This window comes from Botrytis byssoidea (assembly GCF_014898295.1).
Source record: "Botrytis byssoidea strain MUCL 94 chromosome Unknown BBYS_020, whole genome shotgun sequence".
NCBI lineage: Eukaryota > Fungi > Ascomycota > Leotiomycetes > Helotiales > Sclerotiniaceae > Botrytis > Botrytis byssoidea.
The window spans coordinates 479788-499546 of record NW_024065861.1 but is presented as its reverse complement, the minus strand read 5'-3'; the positions used below and the strand labels follow the sequence as shown (position 1 = coordinate 499546).

The following is a 19759-nucleotide window of genomic DNA, read 5'->3' as shown; positions in this document are numbered from 1 at the left end:
TGGCATGATTGAAAAGTATCTCAAGAATTCCCTACCCCCAAATATGTACAGGAATCGATGCGATCTGAAATGTGAAGCATAGGTAATATTGACGGTTCGACCCTTCCGCATTCTTTGGCTTGTCACTCAAAGTGGTGACCTTGTATCAGAAAACTCTCGTACTCACTACTCGTCGCAACGATTTGTAACGGCAAACGATTCATGTCACTACGTAGGATATAGTATAGGAAATAGTATTATTCAAACGCGATAATAATACATAAACCCGTTTGGTCGGCGATATCACTGACTCGGTAAACTCAGCGCCGAAGATTACACCGAGGCAAAGGTTGAAGGGGGCGTCGAGCTTCTCTTTTCCTCACCAAGTGTGGATTTTCCATATTCTTGATCACGAGTCAGGACAGACAGACAAACAGACAGACATGATATCAGAAATCAGTCAATATTATCTATTCTCTATTCTAAATTCTACTTCCTTGACAAGTGATAATTGTGATGGATTGGTATCCCATCTACCGTGCGCAAATTCACACGTATACATTTGTGGGGGAGCGATTCCACTCGACGCAACTAATCAATTACTCCACGCTATTGTGTTCAATCATATCCCTCCATCCCGATTTGCTCTTCCGCCATTTCTTTTCTCACCACCTTCTTTCCCAATTTCTCCTCTTTCACGAGATCCAAACGGTATGTGCGTACCGTATTGGAGATTCTGCTACTGGACTGCCGCCCGGATCGACAACAATCCCGGTTTTAGCGCATTGAATACGCAGCAAGTCAGCATGCCACAATCTATAGAGGACAAGCCTCAAATACTACTTTATTTGCACTTCGAGATATTGGGGGAGGGGACCCAAGACGACGTGCATATGAGATGAAAGCTCTTATCGTGTGACTAGGTACCTATGCTTCTTATTCCTTATTCATGTCGCTGGGTATGTAAAATGTAATGTGATGTGATGTGATGTGATCTGTTTCTACAGATACATATACAGATACAGTCATTCTACATCTGTCTACGCAATGCATGCATTCCTTCACCATCATCGCAAGCACCATGCATCCACTCGGAAGGGCAGGACCTGAGTGGTGAAAAAAGTTAACTTGACCGCTTTTTCTCCACAAACTTCGTGCTATTCCGCGGCCAATCAGACGCAGGGGGAGAAGAATCTCCTTCCTGTGTACGCTGGACGCTTGCAGATGTAGGTGTTCGCTATAAAAGGTATGTGCAGAAACCCTAAATATTACTCCTTGCTGGTCAGTGGTGAAGTTTGGGGGGATGTGGCCTCGGGCTTGTAGCGTGGAAGACTAATGATGCGCTAGATTGTTCGGGAAGGGGGAATTGGGGTGCGGTGAATTGGATAGAGACTACTTTACACCACGAATTCAAGACAGCACCACGTAGAACCTTCGAACACGATTTAGTTTTGGAACCTCGAGATAGCTTTGCAATTACAGAATGCTGAATGTTTCATCGTGAGAGCCTAGTCGAGCTTGAGATTCATCTTTTTTGTTTTTTTGCTTCTCGAATAGCGAGATTGTAGGTATTGCCCAAGGTGTCGAGTAATGCTTGAACTCATTATGTAAGCAATGGTATGCGGGGATGAATGCCAATATCACAAGCGTGACAAGCCAGAGGATTTTTTTTCTCTCTCTAGCTTCTTTCACCTCGAGACCATGACTCGCTCATTCATTAATACTACTAGCGGTGGTTGAATTAGCCGCAATGACTGTAATCTTTGTTGTTGATTAGAAACGGCCACTATCAGCCATGAAAGAGCCCTGACCCATGCAGGAAATGATTCCGGGGACGGATACGTGGAAGCCGAAAATGAGGCGTTTGGAGGGCGGGAAGTTGGCGGACGAGATGAATGGGGGCGGGCGAGTTACGATGGCGAATTTGATGGGGGTTAATTGAGAATGGGGGGGGGGGGGAGATGGGTGGGTGTTGGGTAAGCATTATTGATCATTGGTATAACTAATCATAATCATAATAAAATTTCTAGGTGTGGCTTATTCAATACTGGTAATTTCATGGGAATGGGGTGGATGGTACAATCGAATCGAAATCGTCGACGTGAATAAAGGCCGAACCACTACTCTGGATCGAATAATCAAACCTTTGAGCTAGCATACTCACATCTTGCCAATTTCCCAATCGGTGATAGATGTCAATTGCTCCCTCGATTCCGATAACAAATGGAAATAAGACAGGCGCCTCAATCCCAATTGGGTAGTACGCAAATTACGCTTCGTTCAAATTAGTCTTGGCTGATATCCCGGGGATTTTTCTCCTGGTGGCCTACCTAGTACTTACAGATACGATTGCAGTGCAGATTTGATCGAGAGTTCTATCTATACACGGCACGGCACGGTAGTTGAGTCGATATCGTACATTGGGTTTTGATTCAAGCCGGTACTATGCTAACCATCTCACCCAATTTCACCCAACCTCTTCTCCCAGGATATTTCGATATCGTGCAGGAGGCAGCGCCATTGTGAAAACCTTCCCAGAGCTAGCATCCTAATCTTTTTGGAGCGCGCAAGTTGGGGATCACCAGATCATGCATCCACACATCACATCCATTTGCCTGCACCAAAGGTGCAATTGTCAATCTAAAGGATGTGCGTTATCCTGGTGGTAATCATTACAGCGACACATTATCTCCGAAAGCCCATGAGCCATCACCACAATTTCCTTCGTGTGCCTGCCCCATGTTCATTGTACGTTACATACCAACGCCAACGCCAACGCCGAGTAGTTAGTTCTATGAACTTATGAAGATCAACAATACCCTGGACTTTTGCCCTGCTTTTGAATCGACCTAACCCAGTTTCCTTGCCAAATGCCTGCTATCGTCGCCCCATTGTTTATTGTCTCTGAAATTCTCCTTTCCTGCCAATTCACTCATTTGCTTAGCTACTTCGATGGCATTACCATAGCGTCCCCATTTTCAATCCCAAAACTCAAATGCCGAAGAGTGGGCGCCCTGCTTATATGAACTTGGGGGTCTCAGCTTCTTGCCATTTCCCACCTAGTCCCGTCCCAAATTGTGAATGTATCCTTGCACCCAAGACCACACTTAAGATTTTATGTTTCATGATTTTGCTCTCTAAACCGGCTTTCACAACTCGCAACCAGCCAAGTGGAGCGCGGGCTTGGGAATTGATTTCATTTTCCCCTTTGTTGCTGAGGGTGCGCAGGAAAGGGGACGTGCGAAAGAGAGAGGTTAGCCACGAGTCGTTTTGTCCTTAGTCGTTTTGACGGCTGAGCGACTCGTGGCTTCAGCCGTGCGGTTGAGTTAGCTTTCCCCATATTTCCGGAAACCTTGTTGGAGGTTTCCTTTGGGCTCGTAGCAGGGGTGGGGAAAAAGGAAAGAGTAATGTCTCATCTCCTGTTCCTGTTGATGATTACCGCATCGGGAGAGGCAGGCGTCGATCGGTCTCTTCTGGGAAGACGGGTGGATCGCAGAGGGGATGTCTTTGAGCTTAATGGCTGTTGCACCGAGCATTGCGCCGAAGCGTGTGTGTGTCTTTGGTATTGGACTAGCAGTGATACAACCTCGTGACTGCGAGACAGATAGTGAGGTTTTGAATGTTGTCATTTACTTTTCATACCAATTTCGTGGTCCTGAATTGATGTGTACATGCATAGGTTGATGTGTACATGCATATCCAGTACTCCATATGCATGGTGGGTATTCATTCTCCATACCCATGTGGAAAGCCAGCATATCAATTTATTTTTGTTGGAGTCGTGAGTGTAGAGATCTCAAAGAAGTGGGAATACATAAGGGGGAACGACGATGTGCTCCCAGGGTCTATGTGACTGGGTTTCCGAGCAACTGGAGATTGGCATGCTGTCACCTCGCCGACTACAGGTCACATCAACAGGGGAGATTCCAAATACTCATATTGTGGGCAATGAGGCTATGTGGATGTACATCTTGTGATGACATCTGTGATGGAGCATCTGGATAATTGCTTCACTTTTACAAAAAAATGAATAATTTTTCTTGACCAGTGCACAAGATTCCAGTAAGATTTTCGTACTTGGGAAATTAAATCACATTACATATGATTAGATGATGCTGTTGGATATGTTCGCCATGCTGCAGCGGAGCTAGCCAAACTCTCTTTTTTTATACGTTGATGGTGGGGATGGATGCGAAGCTTCTCAATTGAGATCTTCGCTGCCAAATGAGGGATGGAAAACTTCTAGAAGGTTTATGGAAGGAGATGAGCAATTTCCAAGCTGGAGCTTGCAAATGTTCGGTGGGGCAGATGAAATTCATGATATTCTGCGAAGATCGCACGCGGTATCCCCGACGAGCGATCGGTACTGCGAGGGTAAAGTTGCCCGTTCTTGTGACGAGACATCGAGAACCAGCAAGTTTTGGTAGACGGTGACGACATCTTCATTTGTGGTGTCTTGAATGTAGGTAGGGTTAGGTGACATATGACGAGGGATTTTACGTCGCGCGTTCTCGGATCAGGTGAGCGTGGGATGGGTATGTGAGAAGGTTTTTGAAGATGGGTGGTGTGATGGGATGGGAGGTGATGGTCTGTTGCTTTGTGCCCCTTTCCCCTTCTCGTTGCGAGCGCTTCTCGGGATGGGTGCTCGGGCACTTCACATCTTATTACCTCCTTCACATCACACCATGATCACCTCCGCCAGTTCCATTCTGAGCTCGTTCGCACGATACCTACTGCACGGCGGCCTGACAACCTCTTTTCGCTCCGCGCACCGTTAGACGAGGTCACGGCTGCATTCTCCATTGTCCGGATTGCCTGCCTGCATTGGGCACGTTTCTCTGCGAGCGCAAATTTCACGATTCGTATTGATCCCATTGTCGAAATGAGGTGCATACGTTGGGTGAATGGATATCCAAGAAGTACAAGGTGGTATATATGTGTTGTCCAGAGAAGGAAGGCAAGAAAGAAAGAAAGTAGTGCAATATTTGCATATTTTCCCATGCGATACACTACTCCCCCACACAAGCATGTTTCTGGAAGAATCATGGAAGAAAGAAAAGGGGCTGCGGAGTTCAGAGTACCTCCTCCTGCGTACATTTGGAGAGTAGGGTATGTTCATTCAGGAGTATCTCCCCTCTGCACTTCTACCATGGTTCTTGGAAAGATTCATCCTCCTTGTGTTTTTAATGTGCTTGCTATTTCATCTCTAGGTATCCGGGTATTGCTAATCCTGTAGCCGATCCTTTCTCCTTATTTCACCTGCCTGTCTCTTCTCATCTTTTATCTCGCTTCCAGGCTTGTCATGTTGTAGGTAAATTGTAGGTAAATTGTGAAATATGAAATGTGAAATGTGCCGATGTGGTATATCATCATATGCGAGTAAATGAATGGATATCAAATTTTACATACCTAGGTAGGTTGGTTGGTTGGTTGGTATTAAGTATCTACTATAGAAACTCACTCATTCATCCATCCATTCGTCTGATGATTGGGAAATGCGAACTCCCTTTCTTTCTTCCTTCCTTCCTTCCTTCCTTCCCCCCTCCCTCCTTCCATCCTCTAGAAACTTCGAGGAACATTGCAAGGAACATTGCGAGATTGTGAATTGCTATACTATATATAGGTGTAGAGGTGTAGAGGTGTATAAACACATAAACAAATATCCTCAAATCTCGAGGTAGAGGGTAGAGGATAGAAGACACATGTAAAGAGAAATCACATGTACCTATGTACCTATATAAGTATACGCAGGAATAATCTCCATCTCCATCTCAATCCCCTCTCCTCTCCCCCCCTCTCCACAAACTCACCAGTTCAGCTACCATACAGTATTTTATACTTTCTCATCTTACACTGAAAACTATTCATATACATATACATATACATATACACTAACTGAACTGAACATTCCCTTCCCGTAACTTGATTGAAGCTTCCTGGAAAATATCTCGACGAGTATAAATGAGAAGGATGAAGAAATATATATACCAAGAACTTTTTATTCAGTATCTATCTCTAGATGCTGGGACGTGTCTTTCTTTCAAATTTCTTCATATATATATTCTCTGCGTATATACTCTGCGCATAACATGAGCAACGCTCCACAAGAATCGAATCGAATCGAATCGAAACAAGTAAAGTAGAAAATGCACGCCACAGGAATCGAATCATAGAGTACTAGGTAGCGAGCGAGAATGCATGTATAGCAGCGCATGGAAAATATCCTACCCGCGTAACTGGCGGAGAGAAGAGGAAAACATCATTGTTTGTTTGTTTGTTTGGTGAATGAATGAATGGATGGATGAGAGGGATGGGATGAAGAAATGATGAAGCGAGAAGATTTCAACTTCGGCTTATTAGCTATACCGTGGTTATCTATCCTATCCCCGAGTTTCTGAAGGGGAGAGGGAGGGAGGAGGGGGTATGATCTGCTATCTTGCACGTAAGATTACAACACCTTGAAGTAAGTACGATGCAGTGAACCTCACTCCTCTCATGAAATAAAAATAATTGCTTAGGTTCAATTCAATATGTATATCGATATCGATATCCTAGTATTCCGAAAGTATTTCGATAGCAAACCAAAACCATATATTTTCAAAATTCATCCATTCATCCATTCCCGCAGCTTGCTTCTGTTCCGCATGCATGACATGTGCGCGTTGGGCTACTCGTTTATTTCGTATCGGAGCTCTCATCTTCATATCCTATCCCCACCTCTACCTTTAACTAGGTGGATATCCTTTCTTCGCGCGCATCAGGAGAATTGCATCGATACAGTCGCTACTTGTCAAGCTGCTAGATGACTTGGAGTTGAAGATGTTTGCCACTTTCGTCCCTATTGTTTATATTCGCTAGCGAAATCATGCGTGTCTTTAAGTAGGTACTCATATGTTCGTTCATACAGGAGGTTCTTCAGAGATAAGGAATTGTACATTGATGAGTATCAACTCAGGGATTTCAGATTATTTGTACAATCGTTGTTCATTGTAGAAGTGTTGTTATAATTACATATATGTATGTTTCCCCAGCCGCTTAATAGAGTCTTTTCCAGGGAGTTAAAAGTGCAGATAATAATCATTATCAAAATGAATTCTATTTCCGGAAAAAGAAGCTCTGCGGGGGGTTAACTTGCTATTCATATTGTGCTTGCACTTCCAATAAATATGACTTCTACAGCGACAAATTCGTTTCATATAAGCGAGTTCTTTGGAAAAGGCTATGGGGTACTTACTTAGCTGTCGCAGTAAATACTCCAATCCTTTTCGCCGATGTCCAATACGATAGCACGAATGCAAAAAACGCCATGCAGCAAAATGTAGCGCCTATTCGTTTCAACATGGTATCGATGAGGTATAATGCTAATATCCCAATCAACGAAGTTGGTTCGAGTCATAACCACCGAGATTCCAGAAGACGAATAGTTTGATATACGTGGTATCGAAGAGCAAGGCGTAGATTGGAAATTCAAGAGAAAATTTGCATCATTATTGTACCTGTATAGTAGCATGATTACTGAGACTGCGGAATTCTTTGCGACATATAGAGTTCCGACTGGGATATTCTCGTTAGCTGGAAACAATACGTCGAAGTAGCAGTAGAAAGGAACTCGGCTAGCAAGAAGCTCTTATGGATGTCTAGGAAAAGCGAGATCTGGGTAAGATTGTCTTCTTCTGAGAAAGCATACAGGGCACTAACATGTCCGTAGCGAAAGAAGCTGAGCGGAGTCGACAAGAGCTTCTTGAAAATCAAAGCTGTTTCCATGAAGAAAGGGGAAAAATGAAGCGTTCCAGCCAGCTAGAAAGTAGACATCTGTCTGTAGTTGATCAAGCATGGACTATGAACGATAATAAAAGAGCTATCATGTCTGCTTCGATTTCTGAAGCAAGCGGCAGTGGAGAGGGAGATTTATCAATTCAGATGAACCCTATCGACGACCAAAGCTTAGCGAAATTGAGAGTGCATCGATGAAATCCGGTACTGTGCAAGATGAACTTGACGATGAATCGAAAGATATCAACTAGCTACGTAGCGTGATGGACAGACTAGACGACGATGTCGTTAAAACTTTGACCAAACAAGACGCAATGGTTCTCCACATTGACGGAACAAATGTTTTGATTGACTAGCTTTATTAGGCCAATAGAGAGGGGTCCTTTCAAATAAAAAAGCATTCCTGAATAATGAATGGCGACACGGGTATATTATGAACTGTATAATGTTATGGTTTTCGCAGTTTGAAAATTTGCCCATTCGTAATTGATGCTGTGCTAGAAGAATGATTCGACATGTATTTCACTTAGCCATGAAGTATTACTGAGGTCGCTCTTCAAATACCCTATCAAAGATAACAAACAGGCTGCGAAGAGACCGACGTAAGGGTATATTTGAGCTTTACTGGTTTGGGAAGAAGTGATCAGGCAAAAAGACGTTGGAAAATCGAAGAGGGAAACGAACGGCTGGAGTGCTTGATGTTGCGGCCGCTATACTCGCGGACTACGAAACACTACGACTGAGGATACAAAAAATATAAATCAAGAACATATCAAGAATAGAAGTATTCTAACTCTCTTGTACTTAGCTCGAGATTGAGGTCACTTGTTATGATATTACATGGCAGACTAGAGAGATACAATAGAACAAGGACATATTGCAATGTTTTGAATCTTTTTCTCTACATTATGCATAGCTGTTTGAATGAAACCATCAACGGAAATACCCACTCATCAAATCATATCATAACTCTCTTTCCCAACAAATAAAACAATTCTGAACGCCCCTATATATCACATCGCACACCACCATTTTCATCTATAATAAATCGTTTTCTCTACTTCCGACTCCACTTATGGCCCCCATCATCTAATCTCCAAATCGACAAGACCTGTCAACCCACCAAATCTCACAACGCCTTAACAATACTCCTCTCGTCAAACAGATCTCTCAACAACCCCTGTCTACAAGCCTCCCAATCTGTCGCACCCATTCCATATGTACTTTCAAATGCAAAAATGCTCAATTGACTAAAGAATGGCCTCAGAACCTTCGCGACCAATTCATCTTTCCTCTCCCAAGTACCTTCATCATTAATTCCAAATCCACCTTTTGTTCTCCCCAATAAAGGCCTCCTCATAGAATATTTCACCGCCTGGGAGACTGCGACTGAAGATGATTCTAGTAATGCGACTGTATTAGTTGTTGTTGCTAGTCCTAGTTCCTCACTCAATTCGTCTACTAGAGAAACAGGTCGGAAAGAAGAGGGACGATAAACGGCGTCAATAGTGTCGGTTATGAAGAGCCACTCGTGTAGCTGAAAATCATCAGGTGCGATGCAAAGCAAAGTGTCTAGTAATTTACACGCTTGTAGGATGGAGTAATTATTGTAGGTGTCAGAGGGAGTGCTGTGATCAGCTGCCACAACCGATGAAATGGCCACGTGAAGCTCTGCATTGATGATAGGCCATAGGGTTGCGAGATGAATGGCCGAGGTCTTAAGAACGAGTGCACGAAGAAGCAGAAAAATATCTGCACGAGTGGTAGAAGAGGGTGACGATGTTGTAGTTGCGGAGAGAAGTTCAACAATCTTCTCTTGCATGACAGGAAGGTCAGTTACAAAATTATCATCCATGGTAGCGAGGACTAGGGTGGCGATGCGGCGGAGATTGAGTTGTGACTTTCTATCTGCCTCAAAGCGCGCTGAAGTTGCTCCGACGCCAAACACGATACCAGCTGTAGAAGGTGCGACTAATCGCGACAATAACTCCGGCATTCGTTCCTTGTCGCTCAATGCCCACTGTCTGAGCAATGGCAGCCAATCACTTTCAATGAGACTGACGTTATTTGCGAAAAAGCGGGAATCGTTGAATGCATCTCCAAGATCTTTTCTCCACGACTTTTGCGTGTTAGGTAACCTGGAGAGCTGATATAGTAGCTCTAGAGTGCTCTTCGAAACGTTATCTGGAAAGGATCTGGACTTGAAGGTTGGCCCAACGACACTCGATGAGATGACATTTGCTGCACTCAGTATTCGATCATTTTCAACAAGTATCTTGGGTAAATTTGGCGCGATAGAGGCTAAAATGTTAACTACGTCATCGGATCTTGATGAAGGGCGAGATGAAGTTGGCCGCTGATCAATGTCTGTCAGCTTTTCTACACTCTCTGAGAAGCCCATAGGTCTAGTCGTGAACATTGCAGTAAGTAATCGAAGAAAAAGATCCTGAGATATGTTAGTTTTTACTCTCTTCAATAATCAACTTGTACTCACTCCCAATTCTCTTCGCATTCGACGCTGTTCTCCGAAATTGGTATTGTCGACCTTCACTCCTAGAATGGCGGCAAACTCCAGAAGACTTGGGAGAGTCTGTCGATGTGGAAATGGATTTGCCAATAGATCCTTGAGGAAGGTCATACAGTCGACCCAAATCTCATCCATGGCATCATCCTCTAGTGATCTTGCATAGTCCACTAAGAAAGTCACCAAGTCTGTATCGCTTAATGAGGATGTCAAGGTCGACTTCCTTGAAGGATCCAGCGCATTGGGATTCGTCCTGCTATATATAGCGTTGAAAATCGCAGGAATGGTATGTTTCGGTCTTGAGCCGTCAAGAACATGAAGGAGATTGAAAATAGCCAGAGGGCGAGAATCACTTCCCTTGGAAGACCTTTGCCCAATTTCAACCAATGTCTCCAAGCATTCTAATGCTTCAGCTGTGAAAAGATGCTCAAGCAGTCTCCGAGCTCGGTTCCGCATGCGCAATGATGTGTAATTGAAGGAGGCAGTAGATTCACTATCCTGAGCTCCATCTTGACCGCCCCATGACCAAATAAGGAAGCAGATTCGAACAGCATCTTGGAACGAGAGTAGTACAGTTAGCCGGTTGTTCGCAGTTATGCTTCTTGCTTGTGGGGTTTCCGAGTTGAAGACACCAGAGACCATATTTCCAAAGAATCCTTGTGGTTGATCAGGACTTTTAGTAATGGGTGCTTTTGTTTCATCCTTGAGTAATCGATCGTGCCCTTTAGCAAGTACGAACTCGAGGCCATTGAGCAGGGATATCAATGTGGATTCTGGAGCCGCGGATCCTTCAGAAACCGTACCTGAGTCTTTGAATGTGGTTTGGAGATTGGTAAAAGTTTCTCCAATTTGGGAGCAGAGCGTTTCGACTAATGGTATAAGAATTTGAAAAATTGTATCAGAGTAAAACGGTAGACATTCTGTCAAAAAGCTAACCCAACTATCTAGAACTGGTCTACTCGAAGCGGCCTCGAACCCTGCCTGTAAGCACTTCACCAAGGACGGTGGCGGGGGAGGTAGGAAAGGTCCTGTGTGTTCACTCTGGTCAATTGCAAGCGAAGAAACAGATGCATCGTCATGTTGAGTTATAGAAGTCATAGTGGAGCGTTTTTTGAGAGTAGGTGATGCCGGCGGTAGGTTGATAACAGGTCGAATCTTCAGAGCAGCATAGACCACATCTAAGAGCAGAACCTGAATGAAGGGATCGGTTCCAGTCAACGAGTGGCTTAATCTCTGAATGAGAACATGTTCTAACTGAAGTTCCCCTAATGACAAAGAGTATGGACTCAATAGTATTTGGTGTAGAAGAGTCAGAGCAGTACGATGGAATTGATGGATATGTGGCTTTCGTTCCGAGTTTTCTGATTCATATGTCCCCGAAATGGCTTGTAAGCACACATGCAGAAAGAACTCTAGGAGTGTAACTTCATCGTCTCTGCCAGCTGTAACATTGTCAGCACAGAACCAATACATGATAACTCAAACTTACTTATCTGGAATAGAGAGCGATGAGATCTGTCAGTAGAAATGCTGTTATGAGCAAGTGCTGCCCATGTGCTGTCGGAAGACCATCTCAATACATTAGAAAGTGTTTGAAGATAGTATAAGCATTGATCTAGATCATCGTCATCTGCATAGATACGCATGTTATGATGCGCTGTGGTCCCAGCATCCTCGAACTTTGTAAAAAGGAAACTATAATTCGAGAACTTCGCTACGAAAAGATGAAACAGCCTGAGCCATAGTAAGCATAAATCCTTAAACAACATTAATGCACATACCTGTCAATGCCAACAAGACTCTGTAGCCAAATCCGAACAGTCATGAAAAGTTGTGTTCGTTCATCAAGTAGAGCATCAAGCAACAGGAAAAGAGGTTTCGCAAGCATAACTTCATAATTTCCAATACCGGAAAGTCGAGGTGTATTCTTGATATCGGTGTTGGAGCTACGACGATCAAGGTGACCGGCATTGTCTTGGAGCGAGTGTGTCCATAAGATGCTAAAGCTCCGTCCAGGGTCAGCGTCTCGAGATGCATATGTACCATTCAGATCATGTTCTATCATCAAATTGCATATCGAAGCTTCTATATCGTGGTTGTCAAGTGTGAGTGTTGTTTGTAATTGCCAAAGGCTTCGTACAGTCTCAACATGATATTTTGGATGAGAAGCAGAAAGATATGACCAAGCCAATCGAACGAGAGGATCTACAAGGTTGGATAGCTGTGGCAATGAGATGTAATGATTCGAGTAAAGACTGGTGCAAAGAGATACGATTGAGGTAAATGTGAGAAATGGAAGCTGAGAGGGCATGCTCAGTTTCCTTTGCATAGACTCTAGCAGTCTTGGGACATCAAGACTTCCAATCCTGGATACTTTTGAAAGTAGCATAACAAGGAGCCTCGTTTTGAGACCAGCATCAGCACTTGACACTGAACTTGATAGACTCTCGTTAACTATGCTACCGCCTTCGCGGACGAGCAATTCGCTGAGATCACGAGCTGAAAATGGTGGTGGAAATGCATCTAAGTTGCCTTGTTCCTGGACATAGAATGTCTTCATACTGCGTATTATCTCGATATTCGAAAGAGATTTGATCTCGTCTTCATGTCTGATCATCGACTGACCGGTGGAAGGCCGCACCTGAAAAGCTCGTTCTGGAATGAGATCGATCAAATCCATAACAAGATTTAAAGCTAATTGCTCAACTTCATTCTTGACGCCAACCGTCTCTACACGCTCCTGCATTCTTTCCTTAGTATCTTCTAGCATACTCAAAATCGTCAGAGTTGTTAATGGGGCGTGTATCAGCAGCATCTCTTCTTCTCGTACATTGAAATGGTTGATTATGAAGGTGACGAGGGACAATTTATCAATTTGCTCTTCAGTTGACAGATTTCCAGGGGCTAAGGCCTGTGCAATCAACCCAACGATTTCGCCCCAAATCAAACCACTTTCAACACCATCAAAAAAGACACTAGCACTTCTAAGGACTTCAGCAAAATCAGCCTTGTTCACTGCTTTACTCTTATAGTCTCGAACACTATTGACAACAGGTAGGAATATATCAGGAACGACAAGTCCACCAATCTCCCATCGATCCATCAAGGAAAGACATATTCGAAACGGCCGGGCTTTTGCAAGGGGATTTATGGCCTCTCGTTGTATCAACTTAAGCAAAGCTTGTGTGAGTGGATGTAGGCCATGAGCTTCGAAGTACTGGGTCCTTGAAGAATTATGCGACCCAAGAGGATCTCCAGTAACCGATGTTGGTGATTCTGGACCATTCTCATTTTCATGACTAACTGGCTCTGGCCCTAAAAGCCAAGTCCATAGACGTCTATTCAAACTCATATCACGTCGAGTTACAACACCAGCAGCGGCCGTGACAAGAAGCTCGAGATCTTCCGGTTTGACACGTTGTTGCAAAACATTAGAATGTAGAGGTAAATGCGTAACGAGGAGATCTAAAAATCCGCGTTGAATCAAGATTTGTTCATCCCCCAAACCAGCAGCGAAACATCGTAGAAGAAGCCCAGGCTCAGGCGAGGTAACAATTGCCGCTAATTGAGATTGATTCGTATTCAAATCATTCTTGTGAGACCCATTAGACGAGGAATTAATTTGCTCCGAGGACGACTGTCCGAGTTTTGGGAGATTCCGGTTAAGATAGGCCAATGCTCCTAGACGACGACCATTGCTCGTTATTGCAGCGAGAAAGAAACATTGCCAGAAATATTCGTCACCACTGCTATGATTCTGTCCCAAATCCTCGGTTCCAGAAGGCCTGACAGAATTTTTAAAACCATCAAGCAGCTTCAAAGTACGTTCAAACTCGTCACTGTTTTCTTCCTCAAGACCAGGTAATAAAGCAAGTATGATTGCTTTCAAAGCCGGCCGGAGTGATCGTCCATCAATTTTAAGTAAGTGTCTTTCTAGAAGCTCAAGGAACGGGCCCCTCACAGAGAGGGACGCAAATGACAGAGTGGTCGATAACCCTGGTAGATAGAGAGGTAAATCCTTAGATAGTTCATCTTTTCCTATCATCGAGAATATATATCCGTAGACTTCAAGAGCTTTTTGATGTACACCTGAAGGCAGCGAAGGATTTAAACACTGAGCAAGACGTTTTGCGACAATTGCTTTGGATGGGACAGTAGCTATATTTGTAGGATGTGCTTGTAACGACTATAATTATTATTTCAGTGCGTTTCTTCTATTCACATTCTTGAGACCACACACCTTCAATAACCTCCCCAAGAAAGAAATATAATCCGCCCATTCCTGTAAGGCTGTGTCAAACAGCGAGAGCGAACGGTCAACGCCGGATGCATATCTGCGGAATGCTTTATCTTTATTTGGAGGTTCATCTGTTACAATCTATCAGTTCTGCCATGTGCAATAATATAAGAATTGAGAGCTCTACCTCCCCCCAACTGGTTCCTCCATTTTCTCGGAATTGGTGATGCTCTTCCTGAGCTCGCAGGAGATACCGACTGACGGCCAGAGCTTGGCTCAAGGGCCATGATTCTTGTGGCACTTCACAAAAGTAGATTTGAAGACGCTTTGCATCTTTCGATTGTTGTTGTTTGCAACTAATTCACGAATTCATGACGTACGCGTGGCTTCTTTCATCTGTCGATTCAATGTGCTTCTTCGAATTCCCAAGGCTGACAGGTTGTCGCTAAATTCCATCATTCAGTGGCTCCAGCCCTGCCCGCATAAACCACAGCCTTAAATATCCCTGTTATCTGGAGAAATCCAAAAGTATTCACAACCGTTTGTATAGTGGTAAGTTATTATTACAAGTCTAGTATGAAAATGCTGTATACAAATCAGTTATAAAGATTAATGTGAGTTTATCGTTTAGTTGGAATACCCTCTTTCCCGCAGGGACCTCATGGGAGCTTCTCCTAACCTCTCGGATGCAGCTCCCAATGAACGAGCACATGCAACAAATGAAGGATCTCCGTCTGCGAAAGCGACGGTCGATCATGCTACGACCTATGCGATGAACGGTGAAGATGGATCCACGGCCTCAGATGGCGTGAATTGCGATACTGCTTCCAAAGCCCCTATGGAAACACTCGACACAAAGGCCCTCGAGGTTGTTGCAAACAAAGATGATACCTTAGATAACGATGATGCAAAAGAGCGAAGGCCTCCTCTGCCCCCTAGACGTCCACTACTCCAGACACCAGAACGACCCAAAACTTCAGGAGCTCCAAAGCGACCGGTATTGCAGTCTCAGCCTACCACGGCATTATCGTCAGTCGACATACAGACATTATCATTCCCCGATGGCACAAGAGGTACTTTTTCTACACCAGTCAGCCGATCGGTGTCGGAAACGAAATTAGGACATGGTGTTTCTTCGTCAGTCTCATCACTAAGCAAGAAAAAGAATCTCGAGGGAAGTGACAATGATGATAATGCAAGCCTTATGAGTTATGCGCCAACCTTGAAGGCAAATGGAGATCTTGCAAGTCTACTTGATGATGGACTTAACGCGCAAAGCCCGGCATGGAAATTGTTAAATTCACAAGCAGATCACGGGGAGCCGATCGACGAGGAAGAGGAGTTTGAGGATCATTCTCTTGTACATTTCGAACGCGAATTCGACGAAATAGGGGAGGTTGATAGCAAGGGCGGCAACGAAGAGGAATTACTTATACAATGGAAGTCAAAACTCAAACATTACTTGATTCTGTCTTCCGCCGGAAAACCTATATACAGTCGCCATGGAGATCAAAACCTTATTAATGGCTACATTGGAATTATTCAAACGATCATATCATTCTACGAGGGCTCAAAAGATCCCCTTACAGGATTTACTGCAGGCCGTACAAGATTTGTTATCTCAACTGATGGACCTTTATATTTCGTTGCTATTAGTAAACTTGGCGAGAGCGATGCTCAATTGAAGGGTCAGCTTGAAGCGTTGTATATGCAGATTTTATCAACCCTGACCTTACCAACTCTTACACATTTATTTTCAAACAGACCAAATACAGATCTTCGCCGACCTTTAGAGGGAACTGAATCCTTACTATCATCACTCGCAGACACCTTTACTAAAGGCTCTCCATCTGCATTATTGTCTGCATTGGAATGTTTAAAATTACGGAAGTCCCAACGACATGTCATAAACAATACTCTATTGAAAGCACGAACTGACAAGCTTCTCTACGGGTTGATAGTAGCAGGTGGTAGGCTTGTAAGTGTGATACGTCCTAAACGACATTCGTTACATCCTAGCGACCTCCAACTCATATTCAACATGCTTTTCGAAGCCGGTGGCGTTCGAGCTGGAGGCGGGGAGAATTGGATTCCTTTATGTCTCCCAGGATTCAACAATCGAGGATACCTCTACATGTATGTGAGCTTCCTAAGCGTGGAAAATGGCGAACCTATTAAAGACAATATCTCCGAGAACAAGAAGGGTAGAACGGAAGACGAAGTTGCAGTGCTACTCATAAGCGCTGATAAGGAAAGCTTTTTTGAGCTCAAACAAATGCGCGACGACGTGGTCAATCAACTCGAAAAGAATGGAAGCATGAACATCATTAAAGCTGCCGTTCGCCAGGGACGTCCAAAGACAACTGATATTGCTCCAAGAACGTCCTTGCGACATTTCCTTTACAAGTCACGAGCAAATGTTCAATTCACAATGCCATCATTTGATCCTCATTACAACAACCTCGTCAATCGTCGAAGGTAAGATAAAATAGCCCATTTCTTATCATTATTAAATACCAAAGCGACCGTGCTATAGAATACTGTAAAGTAGCTATTAAGGGTATCGTTACATGCCATCAATTATAAGCATCGTAGATAGCCACAAACCACTAACACCGATATCAGACTGATGAACCGATATCAAAACCTACACTCCGCAACCCACAAGAAGCATTCCCATCTCAAAGTACTCCATTGCGTCTCCCGCGACAGTATCTCCCTTGCTTGGACAACCCCCCAGTTCGAATTCTACTGTGTAGCCGGTCCTAATGCTTCACGCGCGGGTTTGGCTCAAGATGCCAACAAAATAATTCAATGGGTCAAGCGTGAAGAAGAGCGCGTGTTCATTGTTGGTGGTGCCGTGTTCTAGGGTCTTATTCGAGCGGTGACACTTTGTCTCCTGGCCTTGGCTTCGGCCTTGAGATTCTTATCAGTTAACACAAACCCATTCATTTGGCCTTCAGCGCATCGTCCCTGATCATTGAATTCGTCTTTACACTGAAAGCAGGAGCAAAAAAGTTAGCTTCTTTTTGCTTAATCCTAAATGTACCTACGTAATGGAAAAATCACAACCAAAAATTAAAAGAAACTTACACAATCAAGAACACCATCGGGATATCTTGCCCTATTAGCGATGTTCCGTTCTTCCCGTTCTCTCTCCAGCCGTTCTCTCTCCAACCGTTCCGATGGACTCTCCTTTTCCTGTGCGTCTATAACACTTTTTCTTCCAATTCGAGGCAGTGTCCACCTTCTGCCTTTTCCCTTTTTGTCTTCCTCCTCCCCTTCTCTTACCTTGTTTAACAGTGCAACCTCGCACTCACTCTTGTTTCTCCTCCTCTCTCCCTCATTCTCATTCTCTTTGCCCTTCCACCTTCCATTGCTCGTCGGATTTGAACTCCAGGAAGGCGAATTGAACGTAGGCGTAGTTAGTGACGTCTCATCAATCTCTTCGCTCTCTTCCTTTTGTTTTGCCTTTGCCTTCTCTTTTTCTTGTCCCTTCCCACTCCCCATCCGTTTAAACCATGGAAATCCACCACTAGGTCCACCTTTAACGCCAATCGATCCATCAGACGCACGAGAATTGGAGCTATCAGTCGCTCCACCACTTACAGGAGGCGCCACTTCGTCTGTCTCCCTTTGGTTCCTTTTCCCTTTGAACTTCCAAAAGCTCATCTTTCTTTCATTTCTAGTTGGGCGAATGTGTTCTGCAGAATTCTCCGCACAATCCTCAGCCGTACCAATCTCCTCGACTTCAACAACTACTCTCACGTGCTCCGTAAACTCTGCTGAACCCGGGCTTGGGAAGTCTGCTCCCTCCACTATCACTCTCATGTCTGGCTGAGGATTTCGCCGATATCCTTCGATAGGACTCATGCTATTCGTTTGTTGTCAACTCGAATTTCCATTTCCATCTCCATTTCTATTATTGCTTAACGACCTTCCCAGCGGCGATACCGGTGATTCAGGCAGCGTAATCGTGCCGGCATTGCCTCTACTTGTATGGTAATTTATAGTCGAGGTGGTAGAATTGGACAGAGTGCCGGAGGATGGAGGCGTAATGGCATCCGTAGGCGTTGAGTGGACGACAGTGGTGTCGACTCTAAGTCCTTGGTTCTTTTTATTTTTAGACCCGAAGAGCGGTCGGTACATTTGCACTGTATTTGTCATTCTGATGATCGGTAGTTATGTGTGATAGTGGGAGACAAGATAGAGTAGGAGAATATCAGGATAACTTGTATCGAGAGAGACACGGATGAATATGATGGGAAATTATATGTATATTAATCGACTGCTATCTTCACATACGACAGACGACACAGCGGTAAATATATAACAAAGAGGTTGATAGAGTATATATGAAGCCCACAGAGTCGGTATATGCAATCAATGTGTATCTTATATTCTCTCAATATGGAGTAAACGAAACTAGAAGGAGGACCAAACACCCACGAGATGGGGAGGGGGAAGATATAACGGTCTCCTCTTCCCCGCTTCAAACTATATACCGCTAGTTAGAACTGACCTTCAACCCCTCATAAACAACTAGATTCTAACCAATGACGTCTATCAATCCCCTCTTACCTCTACTCTAACACACACCTAAGCTAAATTCCCAACAAAACTCAACATCCAATCTCCTACCTTTCTTCTTTCTTGGCTTCTATTAGCTATAAAATACATCTATGCGTTTGAATTTATAGATGTATTCTAGGTTTTCAACATCACCATCGCTTCAACTTACCACTTGCTTAGATTCATGCCCCTTCCCCTCCGCTTAAACCTTGTTTTTATAGGTATATACAGGAGGGGAGAGTTTTCATGAGCACTATACTATAATTGATGATCTATCACTTAGCACTTAGTACATATAGAGGTACTCGCAGGTTACTTTGTCAGTACCACAACATCTATCTATCCATCTATCAACCTCCCATCAACCTCCCCCCCAAAATGCAGGTAATCATCCACTCAGGACACGAAACTCACACTCCCCCCTCCCAACTGCAAATTCCATCCCCTCCCCTCACTCCCTCACTCCCTCACTTCATCCATTATCAATCATCCCTCCACCCACCATCCATGACGCAGCCAAGAATCAAGAACCAAAAACCAAAAAAACAGCAAACTAATGATCAACCTAACCACCAACCTAACCATTAACCTAACCATCAAACTATCGACAAACCAGCAAGCCCATCAAGCTTCCCAAAACCCCGCACACTATCTTCATAACCCTACACTCTATC

General features: G+C 44.0%; 4 protein-coding genes across 4 annotated transcripts; 2 read left to right on the top strand and 2 right to left on the bottom strand.

Moving 5' to 3' along the window:
- Positions 1-7677: 7677 nt before the first annotated feature.
- EAE97_009096 (uncharacterized protein) lies at positions 7678-7950 on the top strand (the record flags this gene model as incomplete). The annotated part of the gene is made up of 1 exon (XM_038879611.1): positions 7678-7950. One exon carries the CDS (start codon positions 7678-7680, stop codon positions 7948-7950), a length of 273 nt encoding a protein of 90 aa, XP_038729624.1.
- Positions 7951-8517: 567 nt separating this feature from the next.
- Positions 8518-15042, bottom strand: EAE97_009095 (uncharacterized protein). The gene is made up of 6 exons (XM_038879610.1): positions 14701-15042; positions 14517-14644; positions 12058-14462; positions 11766-12010; positions 10247-11718; positions 8518-10198 (listed from the first exon to the last, which is right to left on the bottom strand). The coding sequence occupies exons 1-6, from the start codon at positions 14798-14800 to the stop codon at positions 8882-8884; spliced, it is 5667 nt and encodes a 1888-aa protein (XP_038729623.1). The 5' UTR covers positions 14801-15042; the 3' UTR covers positions 8518-8881.
- A 132-nt stretch (positions 15043-15174) lies between these two features.
- On the top strand, positions 15175-17382 carry EAE97_009094 (uncharacterized protein; the record flags this gene model as incomplete). Its single annotated transcript, XM_038879609.1, has 2 exons — positions 15175-16991; positions 17139-17382. 2 exons carry the CDS (start codon positions 15175-15177, stop codon positions 17380-17382), a joined length of 2061 nt encoding a protein of 686 aa, XP_038729622.1.
- EAE97_009093 (uncharacterized protein) lies at positions 17379-18662 on the bottom strand (the record flags this gene model as incomplete). Its single annotated transcript, XM_038879608.1, has 3 exons — positions 17379-17510; positions 17607-18387; positions 18448-18662. 3 exons carry the CDS (start codon positions 18660-18662, stop codon positions 17379-17381), a joined length of 1128 nt encoding a protein of 375 aa, XP_038729621.1.
- Between the last annotated feature and the right edge of the window lie 1097 nt (positions 18663-19759).